This window comes from Tenebrio molitor, chromosome 2 (genome assembly GCF_963966145.1).
Source record: "Tenebrio molitor chromosome 2, icTenMoli1.1, whole genome shotgun sequence".
NCBI classification, from domain to species: Eukaryota; Metazoa; Arthropoda; class Insecta; order Coleoptera; family Tenebrionidae; genus Tenebrio; species Tenebrio molitor.
In genome coordinates this window covers 2435795-2458070 of record NC_091047.1, presented here as the reverse complement: position 1 = coordinate 2458070, position 22276 = coordinate 2435795, and the positions used below count along the sequence as shown (strand labels likewise).

The window sequence follows — 22276 nt, the reverse complement described above, 5'->3', positions numbered from 1 at the left end:
AAATGCTTGTCGATTTTGTCGTCGATGGGGTGGCTTTGCGGGGTGAAATTGTGCGAAAACAGTGAAATTTCCCCGATCTACTTTTCGTAGTCTGGCGTAGGATTACAATTTCTACGTTGACCTCCGAATAAAAGGCGGCGCGTCGAGAAACGGCGTCATTTTGTGTCGGTCGCCGAGGAGTGGTGTGTGTGGTTGTGTGCAGCTCGTTCCTGTCCTCCGGCCGAAATCTGCAAATTCCGCACTGTTGAGACTGCTGGCAGGTGTGTTGTTGTCAATTGCTTTATTGTAAAAGCGCTGATAAGGGGAGATTTTGTGAGAAATTTCGGAAATAGTCGCTGATGGGCTGTCAGGTTGGCAACAGAGAGACGATCAGTACGTTATGCGATTGGATAAGTAAAGTAAAATTCAAGAAAACAAATTGTAAACTGCAAAAACGCAGAAATCTCCTCGTTCAGGCTGTTTTGGCGAGGGCCCTAACGCGGGCCGAGTCCGAGTTGCGGACGAAGCAGCAAGAGAGAAGACTGAAATGGGAACTGTTCAAGGCCATGGTGGCCGGGAAGGACTGCCCCGAGGACGTCCGGTGGGACGACGCCGTCTGCAAGGAAGTCAACAGTAGCTTAGATCACTTTATGTCCCAAATGAAACTGGTGCAATTTTCCAAAGCTTGATAATTTTGAAGTTGCATAGTTTAGAAGATGTGATAATATTCTGTGATTTTATGGAGTTTTTTCATTGCAGTCGCCTGGGGGGCCCCTGTCCGCGCCTGGTTGCCAGGATTGTGCCCGTTTTTGGTTTGTAATGTATCACTAACTCTTGTACAAATTAACTTTAGGTTCGAATGATATATACAGATAGTTGCATATAATTCTGTAAAGAGAACGAGTTTTTTTAATTGATTTAATAAAAAAACAAGAAGAGAGTCGACTGTAGCATTTCTGAACTCAGTTCCTGTCCTGTGTACTAATTGTTTTGAATTTACATGTGAGCGGAGAAGTCCTGCAAAGGTATCGATCGACTAGACCGACAATCCCCATTACACGAGCTACTTAACACCTTACCGAGAGTCGAACGCACGTTGCGCAAAATGGCGGCTAGGGCGGCACCTCAGTGGTAAAACAAACCCAACAAGTATCGTTCCTAGACGAACTCTCCATCCGAAACACCACTGTTTACATTTTTTGTGAACGTCATAACCCGCCCCGTCACAGTCAAATTCACAAACAATGCAACAGCGGTGCTGGATTTTGTAACTGTACGAATGTGGACCCAAGTGGAATGAATATTTTCCTGTAGGTTGGCAGTGAAGCTGCACCAGTTTCCCAAATCTGCCAACGGTTTAGTCATTAGTGTCGATCTGACAAGAGGAATGGGGGCGAACTTTCCGTTACTTGCTCGAACTTGGAGACACCGCAAACGTGCCCTTTCGGGATGTTCGAGTAACGGTAAAGTACCATTTGGTCCTAACTTGTAACGCCACACAAGTGGCCTGTTTGGAGTTGTTTGGTTGTTTTTTGTCAGGTGAAAGCGATCGTTTCCGACAAGAAGGATTCGTACCAGTTCCTGGTCATAAGCGGCCAGCCTGTGAGTTATTATAAGTTGACAAGGATTGCGGTAAAACGTACGGCTCGTTTGCATTTCCTAATTTACGTAAATCAAGTAAGAAATGAAAAGTAGAACTCTCGATGGCGATTTAGTTGCGATTGCATTAAATGGTGGAAGAGTGGCAGGATCCAGGTATTTGTGATAAGTTGAGCTTAAATGCATTTTCAGGATGTGCGAGGATATCAAAGGAGCCTCGACTAATTTAATTGTAAACAAAAATTTTCACAAATTTCCAAACGAGAAGATCGAAACTATTCTTAAATGCTAATCAGATAAGCCCGAATTTTTATTAAACTTTTTTGAAACATTCCACTACAACCAAGATAAAGCGACGAGTAGAAGCCATCAGGAAGCGACCGTCGGAGCAGTTAAATAATTTTCAGGGCAAATTTTAAATAACTATGCGAGTCGCGATAAGTAGAAGTTGACCAATTTCAGGGAAACAGTTCACTAATGAAAATTGCAGTAATTAATTTAGTCACAAATCAAATCCAAGAAACATTTGTATTAAAATAGTCAGTAATCGTAATGTTGCACTCAACACTGAAGATTTCTGAAGAAAACTAAAATGCCCATTTTACGCAAAAAGCACATCCAGGTAATGGGTTTTCTGCGGTGTTACCGATATTTGCAGATCTTCCAATAATCCCAATAAATCGAAGCTGTCGCTCCCAAATACTGGAACAAAATCTGCAAAAGTAAACGCTCGAAATCTTTCCTGCACCAAAATAGCCACCAGGAAATATTATCCTGCGCGCAAGTATTCCACCCACTGTAACCTGTCAGCAGCTTCACAATTGTAGAAAAGCGAAAAGTCCGCTTAGTCGAAGTAGAAGTTCATTTATCATCTTCCCCAAAGAAGTCATCTCTATCATCCCGGTACTTACGTACGACGCGTGCGGATCAATAGAAACAAACGCAAGACGGCAGCCATTATGCAAGGTACAATGAACGAAAAGTTCCAGTTTCTCGTAGTCGTATCGATTAAACTCCCCCCACATAACGTTACGATAAGGCAAGAGTTCTCCAAGAACGTCGTCCGCAACTAGTCAGGTACTTGAGGTGACTCCCAATTGCTTAATTGTTTGTAGTTATGTAACACGAGGAACCAGTCGGAAAAATGAAAATATGCAAAGTCAGATAAGTAAAATGCCGGAAAAGACCTAATTAAACATTGTAAAAATCGCAAAATACTCGAGCAGTTTTCACGTAACGCCCGGAAGAGAGTATTAATTTTTTTAATTGCGAAAACGTACGTACATTTGGAATTTGTGATGCCTTTTTAGAAAGTGACAGATCTTATCGAATTGGACAAGGTCCAAGTATTTGCGAAAACAATTTCTAGAACGAGGACGTTCCATTATTAAGGACGAGGTCAATCATTGAAATGTTTTCAACATCGTAACGGAATATTTTCCTTGGTATTTGTTTTTTTCGATATCAAACATGAATCTTCTAGATCACCGTCAGTCTCGAACAGTAACGCTTCTCTTCAGGTGGATTGTCGGAGGAAGATAGTTTGTGTTGCGATTATCTTAAGTAATAGTGCATTTCGTGCGGTCCACACGTTAGTTGTTATTCAATATTTACCAACGCAGGGATCTGGAAGGTATTCGCAATATGGCAAAATGTAGGATTGTTACAGAACGTTCTTATACCACACCACGTATCAAATTTGGCAGCGTAATCGCATTGGATCAACCGGAATTCACATTTTTGCGGGCTCTGCCGGAGTATCGACTTAATCGTTTACTGCCCACCAAAATAAAATCATTTGCAGATCACGTAGAAGTTGAAATCTATCACGGATCCTTCGTGATCAACAATGAATTCAGGTATCTGCAATTTAATATCGCAACAACTCGAGTTGTTTGTAGGAGTTGCTTGCTAAAGCGTGCAAACTTAGAATCAGGATCGCGACATTCCCACTTTATTCGACGTTGGAAAACTTCTGCAATTCAACACATCTGCGCGTTCATTTTATCCATTCACTCTGCATCAACACTCGCCGGACTGCAACGGAGTATCCACTTATTTGTTTAATATCAGAATTCAGATGTGATATTTATAGATGCATGCACGAACGTGATTCGATCTTTATCGACTTGATGAGGAGACTACACGGCGTAGAACTCCCCAATCATGAAGACTAGAACTTCCAAAGTTGCAAGTATTCCTCCAATACCCAACAGAATTTTTTGCAGAATTATTATTGTCGCTCGGGCGTGTACAGGACAATGTTCTTTATCGCAACCGTCAGTGCGTGAAATCGTGATGCGTATCGCGCAACCATCCATGAAACACCGACGCAGGAGAGGTAGATAATTGTGTGTATCGCAACCGGTCTGTTAGTTGCAGAAAGTGCATCTTCCGATCGTTCGCTTTAACGATAAGACAAATGTCACGTTGGAAGACCGGCATCAGTCACGTCGGAAGTCAACATTTCGAAGACGCAAGTATTCGTGGAATACCACAAAGCTGTGATTTTTTACAGAATTATTGCGTCGGTGTTCGAACGTACCGTGGTCGCACCAAGTCTTTGATTGGGCAGTCGACCGGCCTGAAAAGGTACTGGAATTTGTCGAAAACGGTATTTTTGCAGCAAAAATGACGCTTGTTTCGCGATCCGTTTCAAGATCTTTATCCTCACCACTTCGAAGACTACAAGGATCAGCTTTGCATTCGTGATAGCAAGTATTCGTGAGATATCGCAACAAAATGCGTGATTTTTCCAGAAGTTCTGCCGCGACTATTTCGAAACCACGGCGAAGTCCGTCCTCCCCGTAATCCTTCAGGAAACTTCAAAACGCCGCAGCATAAATTCAGCATTTGCAAGTATCAGTGAAATGTCGGATATTAAGTGATTTTTCCAGAGTTTGTACCGCGTACACTGTGCTTTATCGTTCGCTCCGGGAAGTACCACGTTCACACTTCGATAAAAGTTCGTCGTGGTTTGACGTCGCCGACGTATCAGTTTATTTGTGTAGTTTTCGATATCAAAACTATAGTTGCAGATATACGCATTACCGCTCCAATTCTAGAAGAATCGATTCGTTTTAGTTTTTGTACAATCAACGATGGACTAACGGCTCGTACGTATTCACATTTTGGAAAACAATCTGGATGTTTGTAGTGACGTTCGATGTCAACTCGTCGCGTCACAACTCTGCAACCAACCACACAAGAATTTTTAAAATCGGATCGTCTACCGAGGCCTATACATTTCGTCTTCACGATTGATTGGAAACTTCAATTAAAAGTATCAATCATCGTTCGAGTCCTAGATATTATAGTTGCGAACTTGCAGATTGAAATTACAAATTCATTCCTACAAGAAACAATAATTCTACTCTTCTACTTTCGTGGATATTTAAATTTTGGGAAAACCAACACTAGTACAATCTACATTCGTCATCGATACGCCAACATCATCATCACAAAGCATCTACGAGAGATAATTTTCAAGAAGCGGCGGCAACTCCAACAATCAGGTATTCGTTTCGAGGCTTTGCAAAAAAGGAATTGTTGCAGAATCTGCATACGCTAAAATTGTAACGCGCTTTCTCGGCAAAAAGTGTCCTGGATAACAAGAATAACGATTTATTGCGGACTGTGCTTTTCTAAAACTGTCGGAATGCGTCTTGATCACCGCATCAACAACCAAACGTGGCGGCGTTAAGGTACTTGGAAGTATCGAAAATCTAAGATTGTTTGTAGAACCCCCAAACTCGTTTCTATTTCAACATCGAAAAATGCGGAAGAAAAACATCGAGCAACATCTTCAGACTTCTGTTGGAGGCGTCGAGGTACTTTGGAAGTAGCGAAAATAAGTTGTTTGTAGAACTACCGACTCCCCTGTTGTTCCCATCGAATCAACATCGACACTCTGCAGTACAAACGTCTTCGGAGTATCCGTGCATCTGTCTAATTTTCTTGTATCGAAACGGTTGCTTATAGACCTCACAAATATGTACCAACTCTTTGGAAGTTTTAAAAATATTATCCTGGAGAAAAAATCGTCCCGAGACTTCGATTCCACCACCGGAAGTTTCCGAAAGGTTGAGATACCCACCACGTACCAATCATCCCACGATCTATTTATGGGTTGTCATCACAACTAAACACGTTTGTCCCATTTCCACAATGAAGTTCCCTTCAACATTTTAAAAATGAACAGAGAAGACTCAGGCACACTTTCGTAAAATACGGAGCAACGCTGCGATTGTTTGTAGAAACTGTGCGTGACGCTTTCCTGCTTTCAACTTCGGCAATTTCTTCTGTGTCTTTGGATTTGAACTCTTCACCTTCCCTCCAGGATGACATTCGACAAACTTCAGAAGCTCCATTTTTTTTAAACGAGAAGATCAAGGTAGTTATTCCCATGTGCCGCAAAACGTTGCATTGTTTGTAGAGCCCCGGTGGTTGCACCTGATCAAATCTCGACTCCATATTTTGGAATCTTTCAACTGTTTCGATCTACATTTGAAACCGGACAACAGTGGAGTACCGGAATTCTTGAACTTCCCGTTGAACCGAGTCGTCGAAAATCGTGCTTCAGGTAGAAACAAAGTATCGCGCAATTCGGCTTTTTGTAGAAATCTTCCGACTCTCGAAGATTATCAATCAAATCTACCGCTCTGCTAGAAATCTGTTATTCTAAATGGGTTCCATTAAAACAGCCGCCAGCGCAAGTCAGTGAATACATAACAAATTTGGAACGAATTAGTCGTCACAAAAATCTACAATCGTGTGATTTTCAATCAATATTTGATCGTTTCAATCGAGGAATTTTTACATCATTACTTATCTGTTATCACCACCAAGGACGAACAATTGCGTAACTTGCACAAGACTTCCGGGAAAATGACACGTTCGTTACAATTAGCTGAGGTAATAAGTCGACGAATTGTTGATGTATGCGTGCTTACGTGGGTTTTTTAATAGAAGGGGGCTAATTCGGAGGAATTCGATTGGCCGGAGGACAGGGATCGACGCTGAAAGAACAGCCCAACATTGCACATAACTGTACAAAAAAAATTTGTCGGAAATTGCGTAATAAAATTCAGTTTTTTGGTTTGCGAGCAGTATGTATCAATACGAGGAAATTAAAATTGTTGAATAAAAATGTGTGAAAAAGTATTTGCGTATTTCTTCCGAAGACATGTCAGTAAGAAATTTCAGGAGGAGGAACTCGAGGAACATCTGAGGAAGGTGAGTTTCAATCTTTGTTGTTTTAGGAGTGGAATGATTAATTGTTATTTACAGATGGTCACTGCTTCAGAGGACATCGTTACAACATTCCGAAATTTTATCGACTGGTTGAAGCAGAAAGTGGAAAATGTCCGGCGTCCAGAAGGTAAGGAGTTTTTAAAGATTTATAAAAAAAAGTGAATTTAATACTTGCTTTTCCAGGAAATCTGTGAGTAGTAAGTAAAGAATTATTCGAGTACGTGAGAAACAAAATTTCAATGAAGAGGCGGTATCATATTTTGAGCTAAATTCTTTGACAACTTTAGACGCGACAAATAAAATTTGGGAAAAAATGTTGATTATACGAAAATTAGAGAAGAACGAAGATGGCATCGGACACCGGTTAAAAAAAAATACGCAAAAAGCTCAACAGTTGTTATAATTGGACATCAGAAGCGAATCAAATAGCCTACTGTCGTAGCGAAGAAAAAAGAAGACGACTGTAATTCCGGCGAAGATAAAAATGACTCCGTTTTTCCGGTGACGATCAAAGACGAATTTATTGAAGATAAAAAAAGAAGATAACTTAACAAATGTGGTAATGGATGAATTTATTTCAAGTGTTTCGGCGATCATTGGTTGATCGAAGAAAGGCCACAGCTGCAACTACAGAAAATCGAAGAATGAAGAGAATAGCACACTATTTGCGGAAAAAGATGAAGAAAGAAGACGGGTCGACGGCTGGTGCAAAACAAACAAAACAAGAACAAAAAGATGATTACGCGATTCTAGCGAAGAGCAGAATTCACCGACAACTGGGGAAGAAAATATAATTCATCGATTCCAGGGAAGAGGATTTATCTGTTCCAGGAAAGAAAGATGATTACTCGGCTGCAATAAAACAAACAAAGAAAGTGAAGAAAGAAGATCCATCAGCTGAAGGAAGAAGTCAAAGAAAGAAGATGATTCACCGATCCCAGGGGAGAAGAGGATTCACCATCGGCTGCAGAGGAAGTTGAAGAAAGAAGATTCATCGGCTGGCTACAGGGGAAGTTGAAGAGAGAAGACGATTCAGCGGTTCCAGAGGCGAAGAGGATTCATCGGGTGCGGCGGAAATTAAAAAAAATTCATCGGTTCCAGGGGACGCTGAAGAAAGAAGATTAATCGGTTCCGGGAGGAGTAGAAAAAAGAAGAATCCTCGGCTGCGGGGAGAAGTCGACCAAGGAAGAGGATTCATCGGCTACAGACGAAGTTGAAGAAAGAAGATCAACTGCAGGGAGAAGTCAACGAAAGAAAACGATTCGTCGGTTCCAAGGAAGAAGAGGATTCATCGGCTACAGACGAAGCTAAAGAAAGAAGGTTCATCGACTGCTAATGAAGTTGAAGAAAGAAGATTCGTCGGCTGAGGGACGAAGTTGAAGAAAGAAGATTTATCGGCTACAGACGAAGTTGAAAGAAGACTCATCGATTGCAGGGAGAAGTCGAAGAAAGAAGAGGATTCATCGGCTGCACACGAAGTTGAAGAAAGAAGATTCATCGATTGGGGAGAGAAGTCGAAGAAAGAGGATTCATCGGCTGTGGACGAAATTGAAGGAAGAAGATTCATCGGCTGCGGGGGGAAGTCGAAGAAAGAAGAGGATTGATCGGCTGCGGGGAGAAGTCGAAGAAAGAAGAGGATTGATCGGCTGCGGACGAAATTGAAGAAAGAAGATTCATCGGCTGCGGAGGGAAGGCGACGAAGTTGAAGAAAGAAGATTCATCGGCTGCGGAGGGAAGGCGACGAAGTTGAAGGAAGAAGATTCATCGGCTGCGGGGGGAAGTCGAAGAAAGAAGAGGATTAATTGATCGGCTGCGGACGAAATTGAAGAAAGAAGATTCATCGGCTGCGGACGAAGTCGAAGAAAGAAGATTCATCGGCTGCGGGGAGAAGTCGAAGAAAGAAGAGGATTCATCGGCTGCACGTGAAGTTGAAGAAAGAAGATTCATCGGGGGAGGGAAGTCGAAGAAAGAGGATTCATCGGCTGCGCACGAAGTTGAAGAAAGAAGATTCATCGGCTGCGGGAGGAAGTCGAAGAAAGAAGAGGATTCATCGGCTGCACATGAAGTTGAAGAAAGAAGACTCATCGATTGCGGGGAGAAGTCGAAGAAAGAAGAGGATCTACTGGTCTCAAGGAAGAAGAGGATTCATCGGCTGAAGACAGAAGACGATTTACCGGTTTCAGGGGCGAAGAGGATTCATCGGCTGCAGAGGAAGTTGAAAAAAAGAAGATATTCCAGGAAGAAAGTGGCTCCTGTATTTCAAAGGTAATGGGTTGCAGAGAAAGAAGGATTTACTGACTGCAGGGAAAGTGGAATGAGAAGGTTAATCGGTTACAAGGTGAAATTGGTTCTGAGGAAGAAAGAAGGTTCTTTGGCAGCAAGGGGATGTCGAAGAAAGAAAAAGATTCACCGGCCGCAGAGGAAGATCAAGAAAAATGATTTACTACCCGTTTTGAGGCAAGCGAATTTTTTTGGAAGGAAACATTTCATCTGTTCCAGGGAAGGTGAAGAAACGATTTAGCAATTTATACTCAAGAAGTCGATTTTTTGGTTGTTCATCATAGCAAAAAATATGGATTCTTTAGATTCAAAAGAACTTTGAAAAAATGATTCACTAACTTGTTTTCTAAGAATACTAAAGAAAAACGACTTGGCATGTACACAGAGGTAATAATACACAACACGCATCTTCGAAATAAGTATTTAATTATAAATTTTTACAGGTATTTCCATTCCATGTGAGTAATTATGTAATTATTTGAAACTTATTTGTAATGTGAACCTATGATAAAATGCAAGTTCAACACAAATCAAAAAAAAAGAATCAAACTGCTGAACGACCAAGTGTTCTTGGTATTGGAAAAACATTTCGCTCATGGTTCGGATTGACAATACTTTGGATAAAACAAAAAATTCAATAATACAAAAAACAACTTCATTTTGAAGCGAAAATTCGAAGATGTTCTAGCTCGGATGGATGAAAAGTGAAAATGAAAATATTTCGTTTTTTGGAATAGTTAAAAGAAAAAAAATAGAAACAAAAAAATAAATATTAAAAAACATTGAAAATTTAAAAAAACTAGAAAATAAAATATAAAAAAAAAATATATTGATATAAAAAACTAGAAAACAAAAAATTTTGGAAAATATATTGATATTAAAAAAAATCTAGAAAACAAAAAAATGATGAAAACAGTAATTAAAAAAAATAAAAAAAAACTCGTGAAATCAACCTAAATAAATATTAAAATCCAATTAAAAAATACGGGATATAAAACAACAGAACAGAGCTGGTTTCTACAAGAAAAGATCGATTCTAATAAACACCAAAAATATGAAGAAAGTATCCGCTAGTGATGGAAGAGAGAAAAGATTTCTGTTAGGAATAGGACTGAAAACGCTGCCATTCGGGAGGGAAAAAGAAGACGCGATTTCGATTTGTAAAAAAAGCAGAAGTTAGCAATATTGAAGTAACATTTACCATCTACCAACGGGAAAATATCTGCAAATGCATACCTACTATTAATAAAAGTTGTTAATTTTCGAATAGAATCAAAATGTTTTGTTCTAGAGAAGGAATAACAAGATGTTTGACTCTTGGAAAAAGTAAACAAAAAGGAGAAAAAGGTAAGAAAACACCAGGGGAAAAAAACAAATTACTGAAAATGTTTTTACAGAATTTTAAGTGGAGTTGACCGATCGTCCTCGTAAAAACGACAAATTGCTTCGCTGGAAGCTAAAAATTTCGACGGAAGGTAAAAATGGCAATGCAAAGTATTGAAAAATATAATCGTAGAAAATTATTTCGTTTTAGGCAACATATGGAATAGGTAAACAATCCAGTTATTCTTCTGCTTCGTAATACACATTTATAATAACCACGAGGAATTGTGGGGAAACTATACATTTTGACAATGGTTTTGGGAAGGGAGAGGAGTTTCTTTTCCAGGAAATAAGCAAGGAGAAAAAATTGAAGAAAAGTCCAAGAAAGAAGGTTCGCCGTGAAGAGACGAAAAAAAAAGAGATCGTTGAGGTGAAGTTTGAAGAAACAAGCATTTTGTTCCCAAGAAGTTGAAGAAAAGAAGAAAATTAAAATAATGAAAAAAGAAAGGGCTTCTCGGATGAAGATCGAAGTTACGCAAAATATCAAAGAAAGAAGAGGTTTGGTTCCGAAGAAGATCGACGAAAGAAGTTTTGTTTCAGAGATTTAGAAAGAATTCGCTGACTTCAGAGAAGAAAGAACAGTCACGGGTTCCGGGAGAAGTGGAAGAATTATTCATCGGTTCGACGGTAAGGTGAAGAAACAAGAGGATTCAGTGGTTTCTGGGGAAGTCGAAGAAAGAAGAGGATTCCGCAGCGGTTCCAGGGGTAGTGGAAGAGAAAAGAGGATACAACGGTTCCAGAGAAGTCGAAGAAAGAAGAGGATTCCGCAGCGGTTCCAGGGGTAGTGGAAGATAGAAGAGGATTCAACGGTTCCAGAGAAGTCGAAGAAAGAAGAGGATTCACCGGTTCCAGTGGAAGTCGAAGAAAGAAGAGGATTCACCGGTTCCAGGAGAAGTCGAAGAAAGAAGAGGATTCACCGGTTCCAGGGGAAGTCGAAGAAAGAAGAGGATTCAGCGATTCCAGGGGAAGTCGAAGAAAGAAGAGGATTCACCGGTTCTAGGGGAAGTCGAAGGCAGAAGAGGATTCGTCTCCGAGAAAATTGAAGAATGATGTGTGGAAAAAGTAGAAAAGGATGTATCTAAGGTCCTCTATCTTAAGGTTTCCAGACAAGGTTAAAAATGGGAAAATTCTATATTCTAGGCAGTATTGCATACACAAAGAAACATTTTAATTGAAAAATAATTTTAACAAAAGTGGCGACAAACAAAATTTCCAAATCAACGAAAATATTGTCGCCATGAACAAAGCTACTCATACTTATTTGCTTTGCTCTTGGGAAAATTCTAGACAAAGTTAAATTTCTCTATTTTGAGTAAAATGAATTTACTATGAAAAGATACATATAGCACTTTGAGAGTTCATACAATGTACGTTGTGAACTAAAAGATATTGTCTCTCGCCATCTTCAGCTGGTTATAAGAAATGACGAAGAATTAAAGAAGTTATTCTCATCACTCCGGCAGTAGGTACTGCAATTCTACCAAAGAAGATTCGAAATGCCGCAGCAAGTCCTAATCTCATATTATTAATTATTACATTAAATTTACGCAATATATCTATTTACTTGGAATACGAACGTTTTTTTCAACATTGCTTTGTCAGTACTTAATAATAACTGAACATACTTTTTTTAATTACGTACTCTAATTTGAATGTCAACACCTGCAAAAAAAAAACTAAAAAATTCCGGCAAACAAAAGGAATGTGATGAGAAAAACATCCAACATGACGATTAAGAAAAGGATTGGTCCGAAGATGAAAAGAAAATGCTGTTTTGAAAAACTTATTGACGAAGAATTTGCTTGGAAAACTTATCAATGTTTAATAAATGTAATATAATGAATAATAAAATAATCAAAATGTAATAAGTAACCATTCCAATTTATTAAATTATGACGTAATGCCCAATTACACTTACCGTTCTTTACATGTACCATGACAAGTTACAAATAAATAGTTCGAAAAATGTTTTGGTTTAAATTCTGCACAAACCCATTAGTCCCGTCAAGCTATTTTCCGCTCCAAGATTTTGCATAAGCGTTCTAACAGCATCCTAAGTGCCGCAAGTATAAACTCTGTCACCGCTAACAGTTCCACAAACTTGTCGATTCGACTTGCATCGCGCGAAAATGTGGCACCTGCTAGTGTTAAATTTTGTCTTCGACCTTTATCCCGTCGTGGTAAAAAGCGCTTGGGTGGAAATCCCACAACTCCCAGACAAAAAACCCCCACAGTTCGTTTTCGGTAATGCAAATTCCGCTCGCGAAATTAAATAAAACAGTACTTTCCAGGAGCCCCGAAAGTAAGCTTTCCAGAACAAAAATTCCCGACAGCGACCCCCACGAATCACAAGATCGTCACCACGACACCCAAACTACCCGTCACGACCCTGGCGAGCTACAGACACGTCATGACAACCCCAACGATTTCGCCTTTGACCACCACGTCGCCAACTCCGAGACTGGAGGAAAGAGCCGATAACGAAGTCGAAGAGACTCCGACGGCGTCCACGGGCGAAATCGCAGAGCAGTATTCGCCCCCCGAGGGAGAAAACAAAACGGAAGAGACAAATTATTCAGGGTTTCTTCATCTGTTGCACAGCATCCAACAGACTCTCACTCTAAACGCTAAGAAGTCCCTCAAAAACAAAATTTCGCTGCTGACAAATCTGCGAGACACCCTCTTGGCCAACATTGGTAAGTTTGCAAAAATCGCACTTTCAAAATTAAGTATTGTGTTGCAAGACGACCGAATGGGAAGCTTGTGGCAGCGATCTGAAGACGTCTCAGAGGCTCGAGGACACGATGACCACGAAATGGAGTTTCCCTCGAACGAGGGCGCCCTCATGACCATAGGGTTCCTAACTTTTGCCGTTTTCCTCATAAAACTGGTTCTCGTAGGTAAAACCGAATCGAAACCGGTCACACTTACAATTTGTCGTTTCAGAAACTCATACACGCCCTCAAGGATAAGCAAAACGGACAAATGATGATGGACATGGGGACCATGAACCAAGCGGCCACGTTCATCGGACGCAGGAAAAGAGATCTTGAAGATTACGACAGCGTGCGGATACTCCAGCTCATCGATGAATATAAATTTAGTTAACTCGATTATTACAAATAGTTAATTAAATTATTTCAATTCGTCTATACTAATTAATTATTAATAAATTATGTACTTATCTGCATTATTCAACACGCACAAACTGTAGACAGTTACATTTTCGACACTGCTGACTGATTATACAAATAAAGTGATTGCGTAAACTGATTTTAATGAGTTTTCTTTTGAAACACTTTTTTAAGCAGCCATTTTCAAAATTTTGGATTTTGTTACCAACCTACATCCTACAACCTAACGACAGCAAATGTAACTGTGACTAAACAAAACAGAGATGTCGAGGTAGAAAATTGGAAATTTCTCCTGTGAGGATAAACAGATAGTTAATGCCATAATGTACTTTAAACGTGGATGGGACCAGGACCTATTGCGTTATTGAATTCTTCATTGAAAAGTGTGGGTCCAGGGGATTTTGCAAAAAATAAAATTTGACAGGAGTTTGACGTTTGACATTTAATTTGCGTGGCATTGACATCAGCCGACCTATCACGACTATCTCGTGGCCTCTTCTTATTCGTCTCTTCGAATTAGCGAGACATTGTGAAAGAGTAAACCAGAGGTTTTTATCATTAACTGCCGAGATTTTGTCGCGTAAAGAAGCGTCGCAAGGATGGTCCGGAAAGTACTTTTGTGTTGTGCGCTGATCGCCCTCTGCGCTTCGGTCAGCTGCGAGGAGGACAAAGCCAAGAAAGGGCCAAAAGTCACCGATAAGGTAATCTCTTTTCGATTGTTATCTCGTAAATAAACACCAACCACCAGGTTTGGTTCGACATTACAATCGGCGACGAGGCCGTCGGCCGCGTCGAGATCGGCCTCTTCGGCAACACCGTCCCGAAAACCGTCCGGAACTTCAAGGAGTTGGCGCAAAAACCCGTGGGCGAGGGCTACAAAGGCAGCAAATTCCACCGCGTCATCAAGGACTTCATGATCCAAGGCGGAGATTTCACAAAGGGCGACGGAACCGGCGGTTCGTACCACGCATTGTTACCGAATTAATCCTAATTGGGACGTTGTGTAGGCCGCAGCATTTACGGCGAACGATTCGAGGACGAAAACTTCAAGCTGAAGCACTATGGAGCGGGATGGTTGTCCATGGCCAACGCCGGAAAAGACACGAACGGTTCTCAATTCTTCATCACGACGAAGCAGACGTCGTGGCTCGACGGAAGACACGTCGTTTTCGGCAAGGTGCTCAAGGGCATGGATATCATCCGCAAAATCGAGAACACCAAGACTGACAACCGCGACAAGCCCAGCAAAGACGTGGTCATCACGGACTCGGGGGCCGAGACCGTCAAGGAGCCCTTCGGCGTGGCCAAGGAGGACGCCACAGAGTAGTGTTCATTGTAAAATTTCATTTTCTACATAGATAATAAAAATAATTTTTCTAACGAACGTGGTCGAGTCTTATTAAACACGACGGGGGCACTGCCCCATCAATCGAGTGTACATCTTGTTTTTTTGACCTTCAGAGTTCATCAGTTTTAACGGTAGATCCATTGATTTGCCAATTCTCTTTGACCTCGAATAGAGTGGTGTTAACAGCGCCACCTACACACGCAGATTCTACATTTCTACAACGTGGGGGCAGTCATGAGTTTTTGCACGGTTTTTAATGCAAATACATAATAAATTCTAAAATTCCTAATGTCCCATTGAATTGACAGATGTTTGACGTTTCGTTACGTCAGCTGATTTGTCACAACGAATGTTCCGTAAATTGTTTTTGTTCTGTGCTCGGGTAGGAAGCGGCGAAAAACGTGAAAAAAAGAAAAAGCTACCGAGGAAGAACCGGGTGCAAAAAATGGCCCCGAAGTCACCGACAAGGTCACCCACTTTCATTTCTTTTAATACAAAAAGTGCAGGTTTGGTTTGATATTAACATCGGCGGAGAATTTTAAAGAGTTGGCCCTGAAGCCGCTACTATTACCTGATAATGGAGAAAAAGTTTAAAATAAACAAGAGCAACATTTAGCATTCGTAAGAATGGGAAATTTACCAGCTTTATTGTCAAGTGCGCCGCCACTGGTAAACAGATTTTTCGTGGAAATGTCAAAGAAACGTCAATGCTTTGCTGTTGTTAACCTAGAAAACAACTTCGACAAACTTTTCGCAAAAACAAATGATGTAGCACTTTCGATTTGTTTTCTTTTTGATCACTGTGTACGCTGACTAGTTATACGAAATTTCTGTATTTTTGAGAATTGGAACAATCGAACAGTATAAAATAGGTACTTCATTAAATAATTCACTAATGTTCACCTCACGACTTTATTTAACGCGTAGTTGAACTCGCTGGTTTGGGGCGCCCCCGTGGGGCTACTCTGCGCCCTGCGCTCCTGCAGCGCCTTTACGAAATTCTGCAGTCTGTCAGAGCCAGGAACCGGCGATCTAAATCTGTCGTAACCGTCAAAACTTGCTCTGGTCATGTTGGTACCGTTGGGCGCTGAACCGTTAACGTTCCCACCGCTGGTTTGAGGCACGTTTTGCACCAGAAGCGAAAACGGGTTGTTCATCAGCGTGGTGCGGTTCAGTCCCGACGTTTGAGGCCTGGCGGTTTGATTGTTGGCGCTGGGGCGTCTGATCTGCGAGACGATGGCGCGCCTGAAACTCCAAACGTTACGGATCGACCACACCACTCTCGTAACTTACGGAAAGAAGCCTTTGGTGTTGTTGTTGACAGGATTCGGCACCATGTTCTGGACGTTGTTTCCTGCAATTGCAAATGCGTAAATTCGGCTATGAGAAATAGAGGTTTTGTTAGTTACTCGTGCCACAGTACTGCCCGAATCGGTTAAACGGGTACGACAAATTTAAAAGGAGCGGGGGTGGGGCGTGCACTACGGACGTGGAAACTGCTACGTTTTCTAGAGGGTGAAGCACACAATACAAAACAGTGCGACACAAAAAAAATGGCGTCATACTCGCGGTCTCCTCCATGTTGTTGAACTCCTCCCACGCCAACTTCTTGTCTTCGTCGGTCAACTCCTCCTCGGGACGGTTCTCGAGCAACGCGTTGTGCAAGTGGTAGTTGTAGATGTCGTTGCTGCTCCTCAGCAGCGTCACCAACAGCCAATCGCTCGGTACCACTGGAATGGGCCTCTCGTCGAACTCGTCGAAGTTATATTTGTACATCTCTTGCAGATCGTTGGACTTGTAGTGCCGGTCGAAGTGGTACTTGTCCACGACGGTCCCCGACATGGCCAACTTGACCACGCACCTCCTGTAAATCTTCTCCTCCATGGTCCCCTGAAACACGATTCTTACACTCGAGACCCTCGGCCGTCGACATTTTTACAATTGACAGCAATCTGTAGACGTAGCATTTCTTCGACTGTCCGAACCGGTACACCCTGTACATGCTCTGGGTGTCGTGACTGGGGTTGTGGTTCGAGCCGATCAAAACGACTCGATTGGCGCCAGTCAAATTCAGACCCAACCCGCCGACCCTGTGAGTCAACAGGAAGAGTTTAGCGGCGGGGTTGTTGTTGAAGTTTGTGCACAACTGTTCGCGGTTCTCCACCGACGTCTCTCCGTCCATCCTGTAATAATCCACGAAGGGTATCCAGTTGGTTCCTTGCGCGGTCAGGAAGTGCTCCAGAAGGTCCAACTCGACGAGGTGTTGGGCAAACACCAATCTAAAACAGCTGCTAGGAGAAGCAACAAGCACAACAACTCACTTACACTTTCTCGTTTTTGTTCGCCGCCTCTCTGATTATGTCCATCACCACTTTCAGCTTGGCGCTGTAGTCGACGTTCGTGGCGACATCTTCCGGAAGCAGATCTTTGTACCAGTCGTCCCTGATGTGACTCTCGTTGTTGTTCTCTTGATCCAACTCGTCTTCCCCCCACGTCTTCTTTTTCTTCTTCGGCTTGGGCTTGTTGTACTGAAATTGTCATTATCATAGGTGTCGCTCGTGTCGTACAACATCATTACGTATAGTTGCAGGGTGTAGGGGTGCAAATTATTGAAATTGGTGACTCGAGTCACGTGGAAGAACACAGCGCTCAGATCGTTTTGGCTCGTTACCATGTCGATGAACTTCGTGTACAGCGCCACCTGGATGGGAGTCAGCTTTATGAAGATGGTGTAGTCTGTTATTTCCGGCAGGTACGTCGACAAGGTTTTGGCCTCGACCCTCTGCAACAAACCAAAAAGTCGCAAGAAATCGTTCGCTGGCGGCAGCGTCTTCGACACGAGAGAATGATGGTCATCGAGTACAAACTGCGAATGTATAGCGTCGAATCATGTTCCAAATTGTCTTTTATGGCGCCGTCTAAAGTTAATAATGATTTAAGTGGAAATTTGGAATTATTAAAAAGTGAGGTTAAACCGGTACATCATGTCAACATCGTGAACTGTCACATTGTCGATTGTCATGTCACTCCTCGTCTTAATCATGGAGATTTGGGGCTCAGTACCACTTTGTGCGTGAAGCTAAATGCGAATGACCATTAATCCCTCAGTGCGTCGAAGATACGAAGATACGAGACTCTACTGACGTTGATGGTCTTTTTGAGCAAATTGGTGAGGACGTGCGTCCTCTTCTTCATCAATTTTATGTCCTCGGGTCTGGAATCGTGGTACTGTCCGTTCATTATTGGAGTGGCGAATCTATTCATGTACTCCTGGTACGTCCCCAACAGGTGCGGTTTAACAAACTGCACCATGAAATAATCTAAAAAACACGAACAATAACGTTGCCAACCTCCACCGACGAAAATCCCTACACTCTTTGAGATTATTCTGTAATGGCGTCCCTGTCAGAACGATTCGCCGTTTCGTTTTGACTCTCATCACCGCTTGCGTCTTGAGCGTTTTGCCGTTTTTCAACATGTGGCCCTCGTCGCACACCACGAGATCCGGTCCGGGGTCGATGAGGGCCTCCAGCGCGGCTTTCTTCTCGTCGGCGGAGACCTTCGAGGCGGTCTTCTCGTTGGTAATAATCTGGAAAGTGTCGTAGCCCATGATGAGGACGCCGCCGGTGCGCCGCCAGTTGATGACGACTTTTATTTTCCCGCTGAGGTCCGCTTTTCTGCAAGAGAGATTGAGCGACTGTTGAGACCTGACAGGTGGACTTACATTAAGCAGTAGATGGGAGTGTCTACGCGGCGAGTCAACTGTTTCAACGCCTTCTTGAACTCGTTCTTCCAGTTGATGACCGTCGACAGGGGACATATTATCAGGACGTGTCGCGTGTTGGTGACGGGGTGGGCGAAGAGGGTGTAGACCAGGGTGACGACCTGGAGGGTCTTCCCCAAGCCCATGCAGTGCGCCAGGATGCACCCGGTTCCCGGTTTTTCCTTGAGGATGGCGACGCTCTCGTAGCAAGCCTGCCACATGAACTGCACTCCAGTCTTTTGGTGGGGTTTGAGCATCGTGGCCAGCTCGGCGCGCACGGTGACCAAAGGCTCTCCAGTCTTGACGTCAGCGTCCAAGACGAAGTCCTCGTTCTGGGACCGGATCGACTCGATCTGCAACAAGTGGTGTCGACTTTTTGCACCTAAATCCTTGAGAAACTACCGTCTTGGTGTGCTCTTTGAGTCTGGTGACTCTCTCCTTTTCCTCCTTTTTCGCCAACTGACTCATCTCGCTGAGCTCGTCGTCGCTCAGGATGGATCTGATGTTTCGGCGACCTTTCACCCCATCGGTGACCTCGTCGACACTGCCCAACAAAAATCGTTCAAAACACGACCGCAAACAATTCGTCAACTTACAAAGTGACGTCATCACTGTCGGAACTCGTGTCCGACGAATCGCTGATCACGGTGGTCTCGTTGCTCACTTTCGGAGGACTCTTCCTGTCTTTGTCGTCGCCCGAATCCGACTTCTTCACTTCAGGAATTCCCGAATCTGAGTCGTCGCTGTCGGTCCACAGAGACCCCAAAAGAGGGTCGTCTCTCCAACTGGCCCTCTTCTTCAGAGTCTTCCCTTGCACCTCCTCCTGCACTTCGTCGTCGCTCTTGATTTCATAGATCTCTTCTTCCTCCTTCCGCACGATTTCTTCCGACTTCTTTTTCGTTTTCGGTCGGTCGTCGACGTCCATCTCGCTGTCCGAGCTTATTTCTACCCTTTCGTCGCTCAATTTGTCGGCTAATTCGTCAGCTAAAACCGCGACTGCATCCGAAGGCTCGATATCGTTGGGCGTCGAAGGTCGCTCTTCGGTGTCCATGATGAGATCCGGAGTGGTGGAATTCTCCGAAGGTTCCTCCGACGACGACGACGAAGTACTCAACAACCTGATTCGCTTTCGCTTCTTCCTGCCACTGCCCAACGCTTTGAGGCACTTCCTCTTGTTGAGATTGTGAAGGTCGCACAACCTGGGGGCAACAAATCAACGTGACCTTTCCGGTCTTTCAGAGAATTGCCCTTTTACCTGTCGATCTCCGACTCGTCCATTTCATCGACTCGACGATTCAAATTAATTTTGAAATCTCTACAACTCTCCAATTGGTCCTCTTGTTCTTCATCGTCGTTATCCTCGACATCCGAAACGTTACCCTCGCTTTCATTACTGCTCTCGCTACCGCTCTCCTCGCTCTCCGTAGATCCGTCAAGGTCGTTGTCCGACAACTGCCACAAACTGTGCCTGAAAATTCATCTGGGTCCATCAAACTGTACCGATTTGACAACAGCGACCTACGTGGTTTCGTCAGAATCGGTGAAGCTCGCCAACGAAATTTCGTCCTCGAGGAGTTGCAAAGCTTCGTCGGCGTCTCTTTCGGTCGTAGCATCATCTACATCGTCGGTCACTTTGTTCAGTAATTCTAGAAGCTCGTAGTTGTCCTTTTGCTGTTGGTCTGACGTCTCCGAAGACGCGCTCTTTGCATCTAATTGTTATTTAATAGGATTTAAATAAAACTAACGCCCAATTCGTGATTATTTAAAAATTACTTTAAAATATAAAGTTCCTTTAAGAATCGGGGTTTGGTTTTATAATGGCACTTCGACGATTAAAAGTCCTTTAAATTTAGAGCGCCAAAATCGGGATTTTAGTAGAAAAAGCAACTTTAAGTTTTTCAGCTGTCATTACTGACATAATAAGATTTGAAAATATGTATGCGAATAACCACGGTCTTATTTTTAGTAGCTAAAATCGAAATTTTGATAAAAAAATAATACAAATCGGTAAGTTCATTTGTGTGTTTTAATATCCTTCCTTTAATCCTTTCTAGAGGAGAAATAACGAAAAATTGAGAATTGGACGTTATTTTGACAATAAACTGACGTAAGTTGGTACCAACTTAACAGATTATAATCGTAAAAGTCGCCTTTTGGTAAAGTGATTTTCATTTACAATTATGAAATTGACTAATCTTTATGTTACCTATCTTTAAAGAAACTTTATTTCTCAAGGAAAATTAGTAAGAGTTACTTAATGATTATCAACATTCTGAAATTGGCCGGAAAATTTGTTTTTAATTACGTTCCTAAATATACCCCACTTAGCCGGTCTTTCCGTCCACCGAACGTGTCGACGAATCAGTTTTTATTTTTACGAAATAGTTCAAAAAATATATTGCGTTATAAAAAGCAAACAATAAGAAACTGTTAGGTCATAACAGCAGCAGACATAAGACGTGCAAAATACCTTCGCCTTTCTCTGGTTGACCGCCTGAATCTTCTAAAAAATCGCCATTTTAGCAACTCCGTCGTAACAAAACAAAACATACCGTGTGAATCGTCAAAATCGAAACTCGTGTTTTTTGAGGCATCTTTCAATTCTTCATGTTTTTCTTCCTCTTCTTCTTTTATTTCACCAGGGCCATTAGCATCTCCAGTTGACTCATTCGAACTCTTTTCTATCTTATGAGTCACCTCGCAATCTGGGGGGTCTAGTACTTTTATTAATTGACAAATACAAAGAAAAAAATCTTACCATCTACTAAACTACTGCAAGCTTCAAAATTAGCTGCAGGAATTGATTTTTGACTGTCAGAGTCGCTCAAAAAATCAGTCGCGTCTGCGTTACCATTTGTGACGACGTCTTTGGCACTGATCCCTGAGGGTTCCCCAATTTCTGGGAGCCGTTTTACCGTCCTGTTATACTCTAACAGGGAAGATTCAAAATTGAACAAAACTGATCAAAAACTTACCTTCACTTTCTGAACTTGTTACATCCACATCAGTGTCTTGGGTGTTGTCACCATTTCTTCTTAAACTAAGGTTAATTTTCTTTTTGGGAGTAGTGAACTTCGAATTTTGGATTTTTTGTGCAGGTGTCTGATTATCACAAACAGCATCAACTGTTTCCATGAATTCTGTCACATTATATTTAATATTGTTGAGCAAATTACGCACTTTTTCAGCGGTTTCCACAGAAGTTATGTAGGGTTCTTCGAGTTTCTTCAGATACTCATCACATTTAACAAAGGTGCACTGTACCATGTACCTTAAGTCCATTAACACGTTGGAAAGCACATTCCTTGATGGCTCACGTGGTGGAGCCATGCTAATATTTTACTTATACTGAATAATATTAAAAATCACTTAATCAAGAGAAATGTTATCATATGAATGGAACAACATCCTCTGCCTTGAGGCTCATTTCCTACTATAGACACATTTGCGCTTATCACTACAATACGTCGACTCTTCTTCAGCTGTGATGAAAAACTAAAGTACACTACTGACCACAAACTCACCACTCACCACCTC

At 42.2% G+C, this 22276-nt stretch overlaps 4 protein-coding genes across 7 annotated transcripts; 3 read left to right on the top strand and 1 right to left on the bottom strand.

Annotated features, from left to right (window-relative positions):
- The first annotated feature begins 116 nt into the window (after positions 1–116).
- LOC138124727 (uncharacterized) lies at positions 117–13767 on the top strand. Its single transcript, XM_069039884.1, has 10 exons — positions 117–260; positions 739–6492; positions 6547–6813; positions 6868–6958; positions 7015–9498; positions 9555–10458; positions 10509–10586; positions 10646–12738; positions 12786–13390; positions 13441–13767. The coding sequence occupies exons 8-10, from the start codon at positions 12624–12626 to the stop codon at positions 13600–13602; spliced, it is 882 nt and encodes a 293-aa protein (XP_068895985.1). The 5' UTR covers positions 117–260; positions 739–6492; positions 6547–6813; positions 6868–6958; positions 7015–9498; positions 9555–10458; positions 10509–10586; positions 10646–12623; the 3' UTR covers positions 13603–13767.
- On the top strand, positions 339–11544 carry LOC138124996 (nucleolar protein 58-like). The gene is made up of 7 exons (XM_069040196.1): positions 339–350; positions 456–647; positions 1519–1581; positions 6784–6813; positions 6868–6958; positions 8688–9085; positions 11347–11544. Exons 1-7 carry the CDS (start codon positions 339–341, stop codon positions 11542–11544), a joined length of 984 nt encoding a protein of 327 aa, XP_068896297.1.
- A 315-nt stretch (positions 13768–14082) lies between the features above and the next one.
- LOC138124728 (peptidyl-prolyl cis-trans isomerase B) lies at positions 14083–15012 on the top strand. The gene is made up of 3 exons (XM_069039885.1): positions 14083–14329; positions 14377–14584; positions 14636–15012. The coding sequence occupies exons 1-3, from the start codon at positions 14228–14230 to the stop codon at positions 14953–14955; spliced, it is 630 nt and encodes a 209-aa protein (XP_068895986.1). The 5' UTR covers positions 14083–14227; the 3' UTR covers positions 14956–15012.
- Positions 15013–15869: 857 nt separating this feature from the next.
- On the bottom strand, positions 15870–22069 carry LOC138124717 (transcriptional regulator ATRX homolog). 4 transcript variants are annotated; one of them, XM_069039866.1, is made up of 18 exons: positions 21715–22069; positions 21498–21668; positions 21292–21453; positions 21210–21242; positions 20262–20448; positions 19995–20207; positions 19336–19938; positions 19142–19283; positions 18701–19092; positions 18349–18653; positions 18121–18296; positions 17555–17758; positions 17302–17504; positions 16916–17255; positions 16542–16866; positions 16386–16484; positions 16270–16330; positions 15870–16221 (listed from the first exon to the last, which is right to left on the bottom strand). In XM_069039866.1, exons 1-18 carry the CDS (start codon positions 22067–22069, stop codon positions 15876–15878), a joined length of 4317 nt encoding a protein of 1438 aa, XP_068895967.1. In that variant the 3' UTR covers positions 15870–15875. The 4 variants fall into 4 exon arrangements, with proteins under 4 accessions (XP_068895967.1, XP_068895968.1, XP_068895970.1 ...); XM_069039867.1 differs by having other exon boundaries at positions 21210–21239; XM_069039869.1 differs by lacking the exon at positions 16386–16484.
- Positions 22070–22276: the final 207 nt, after the last annotated feature.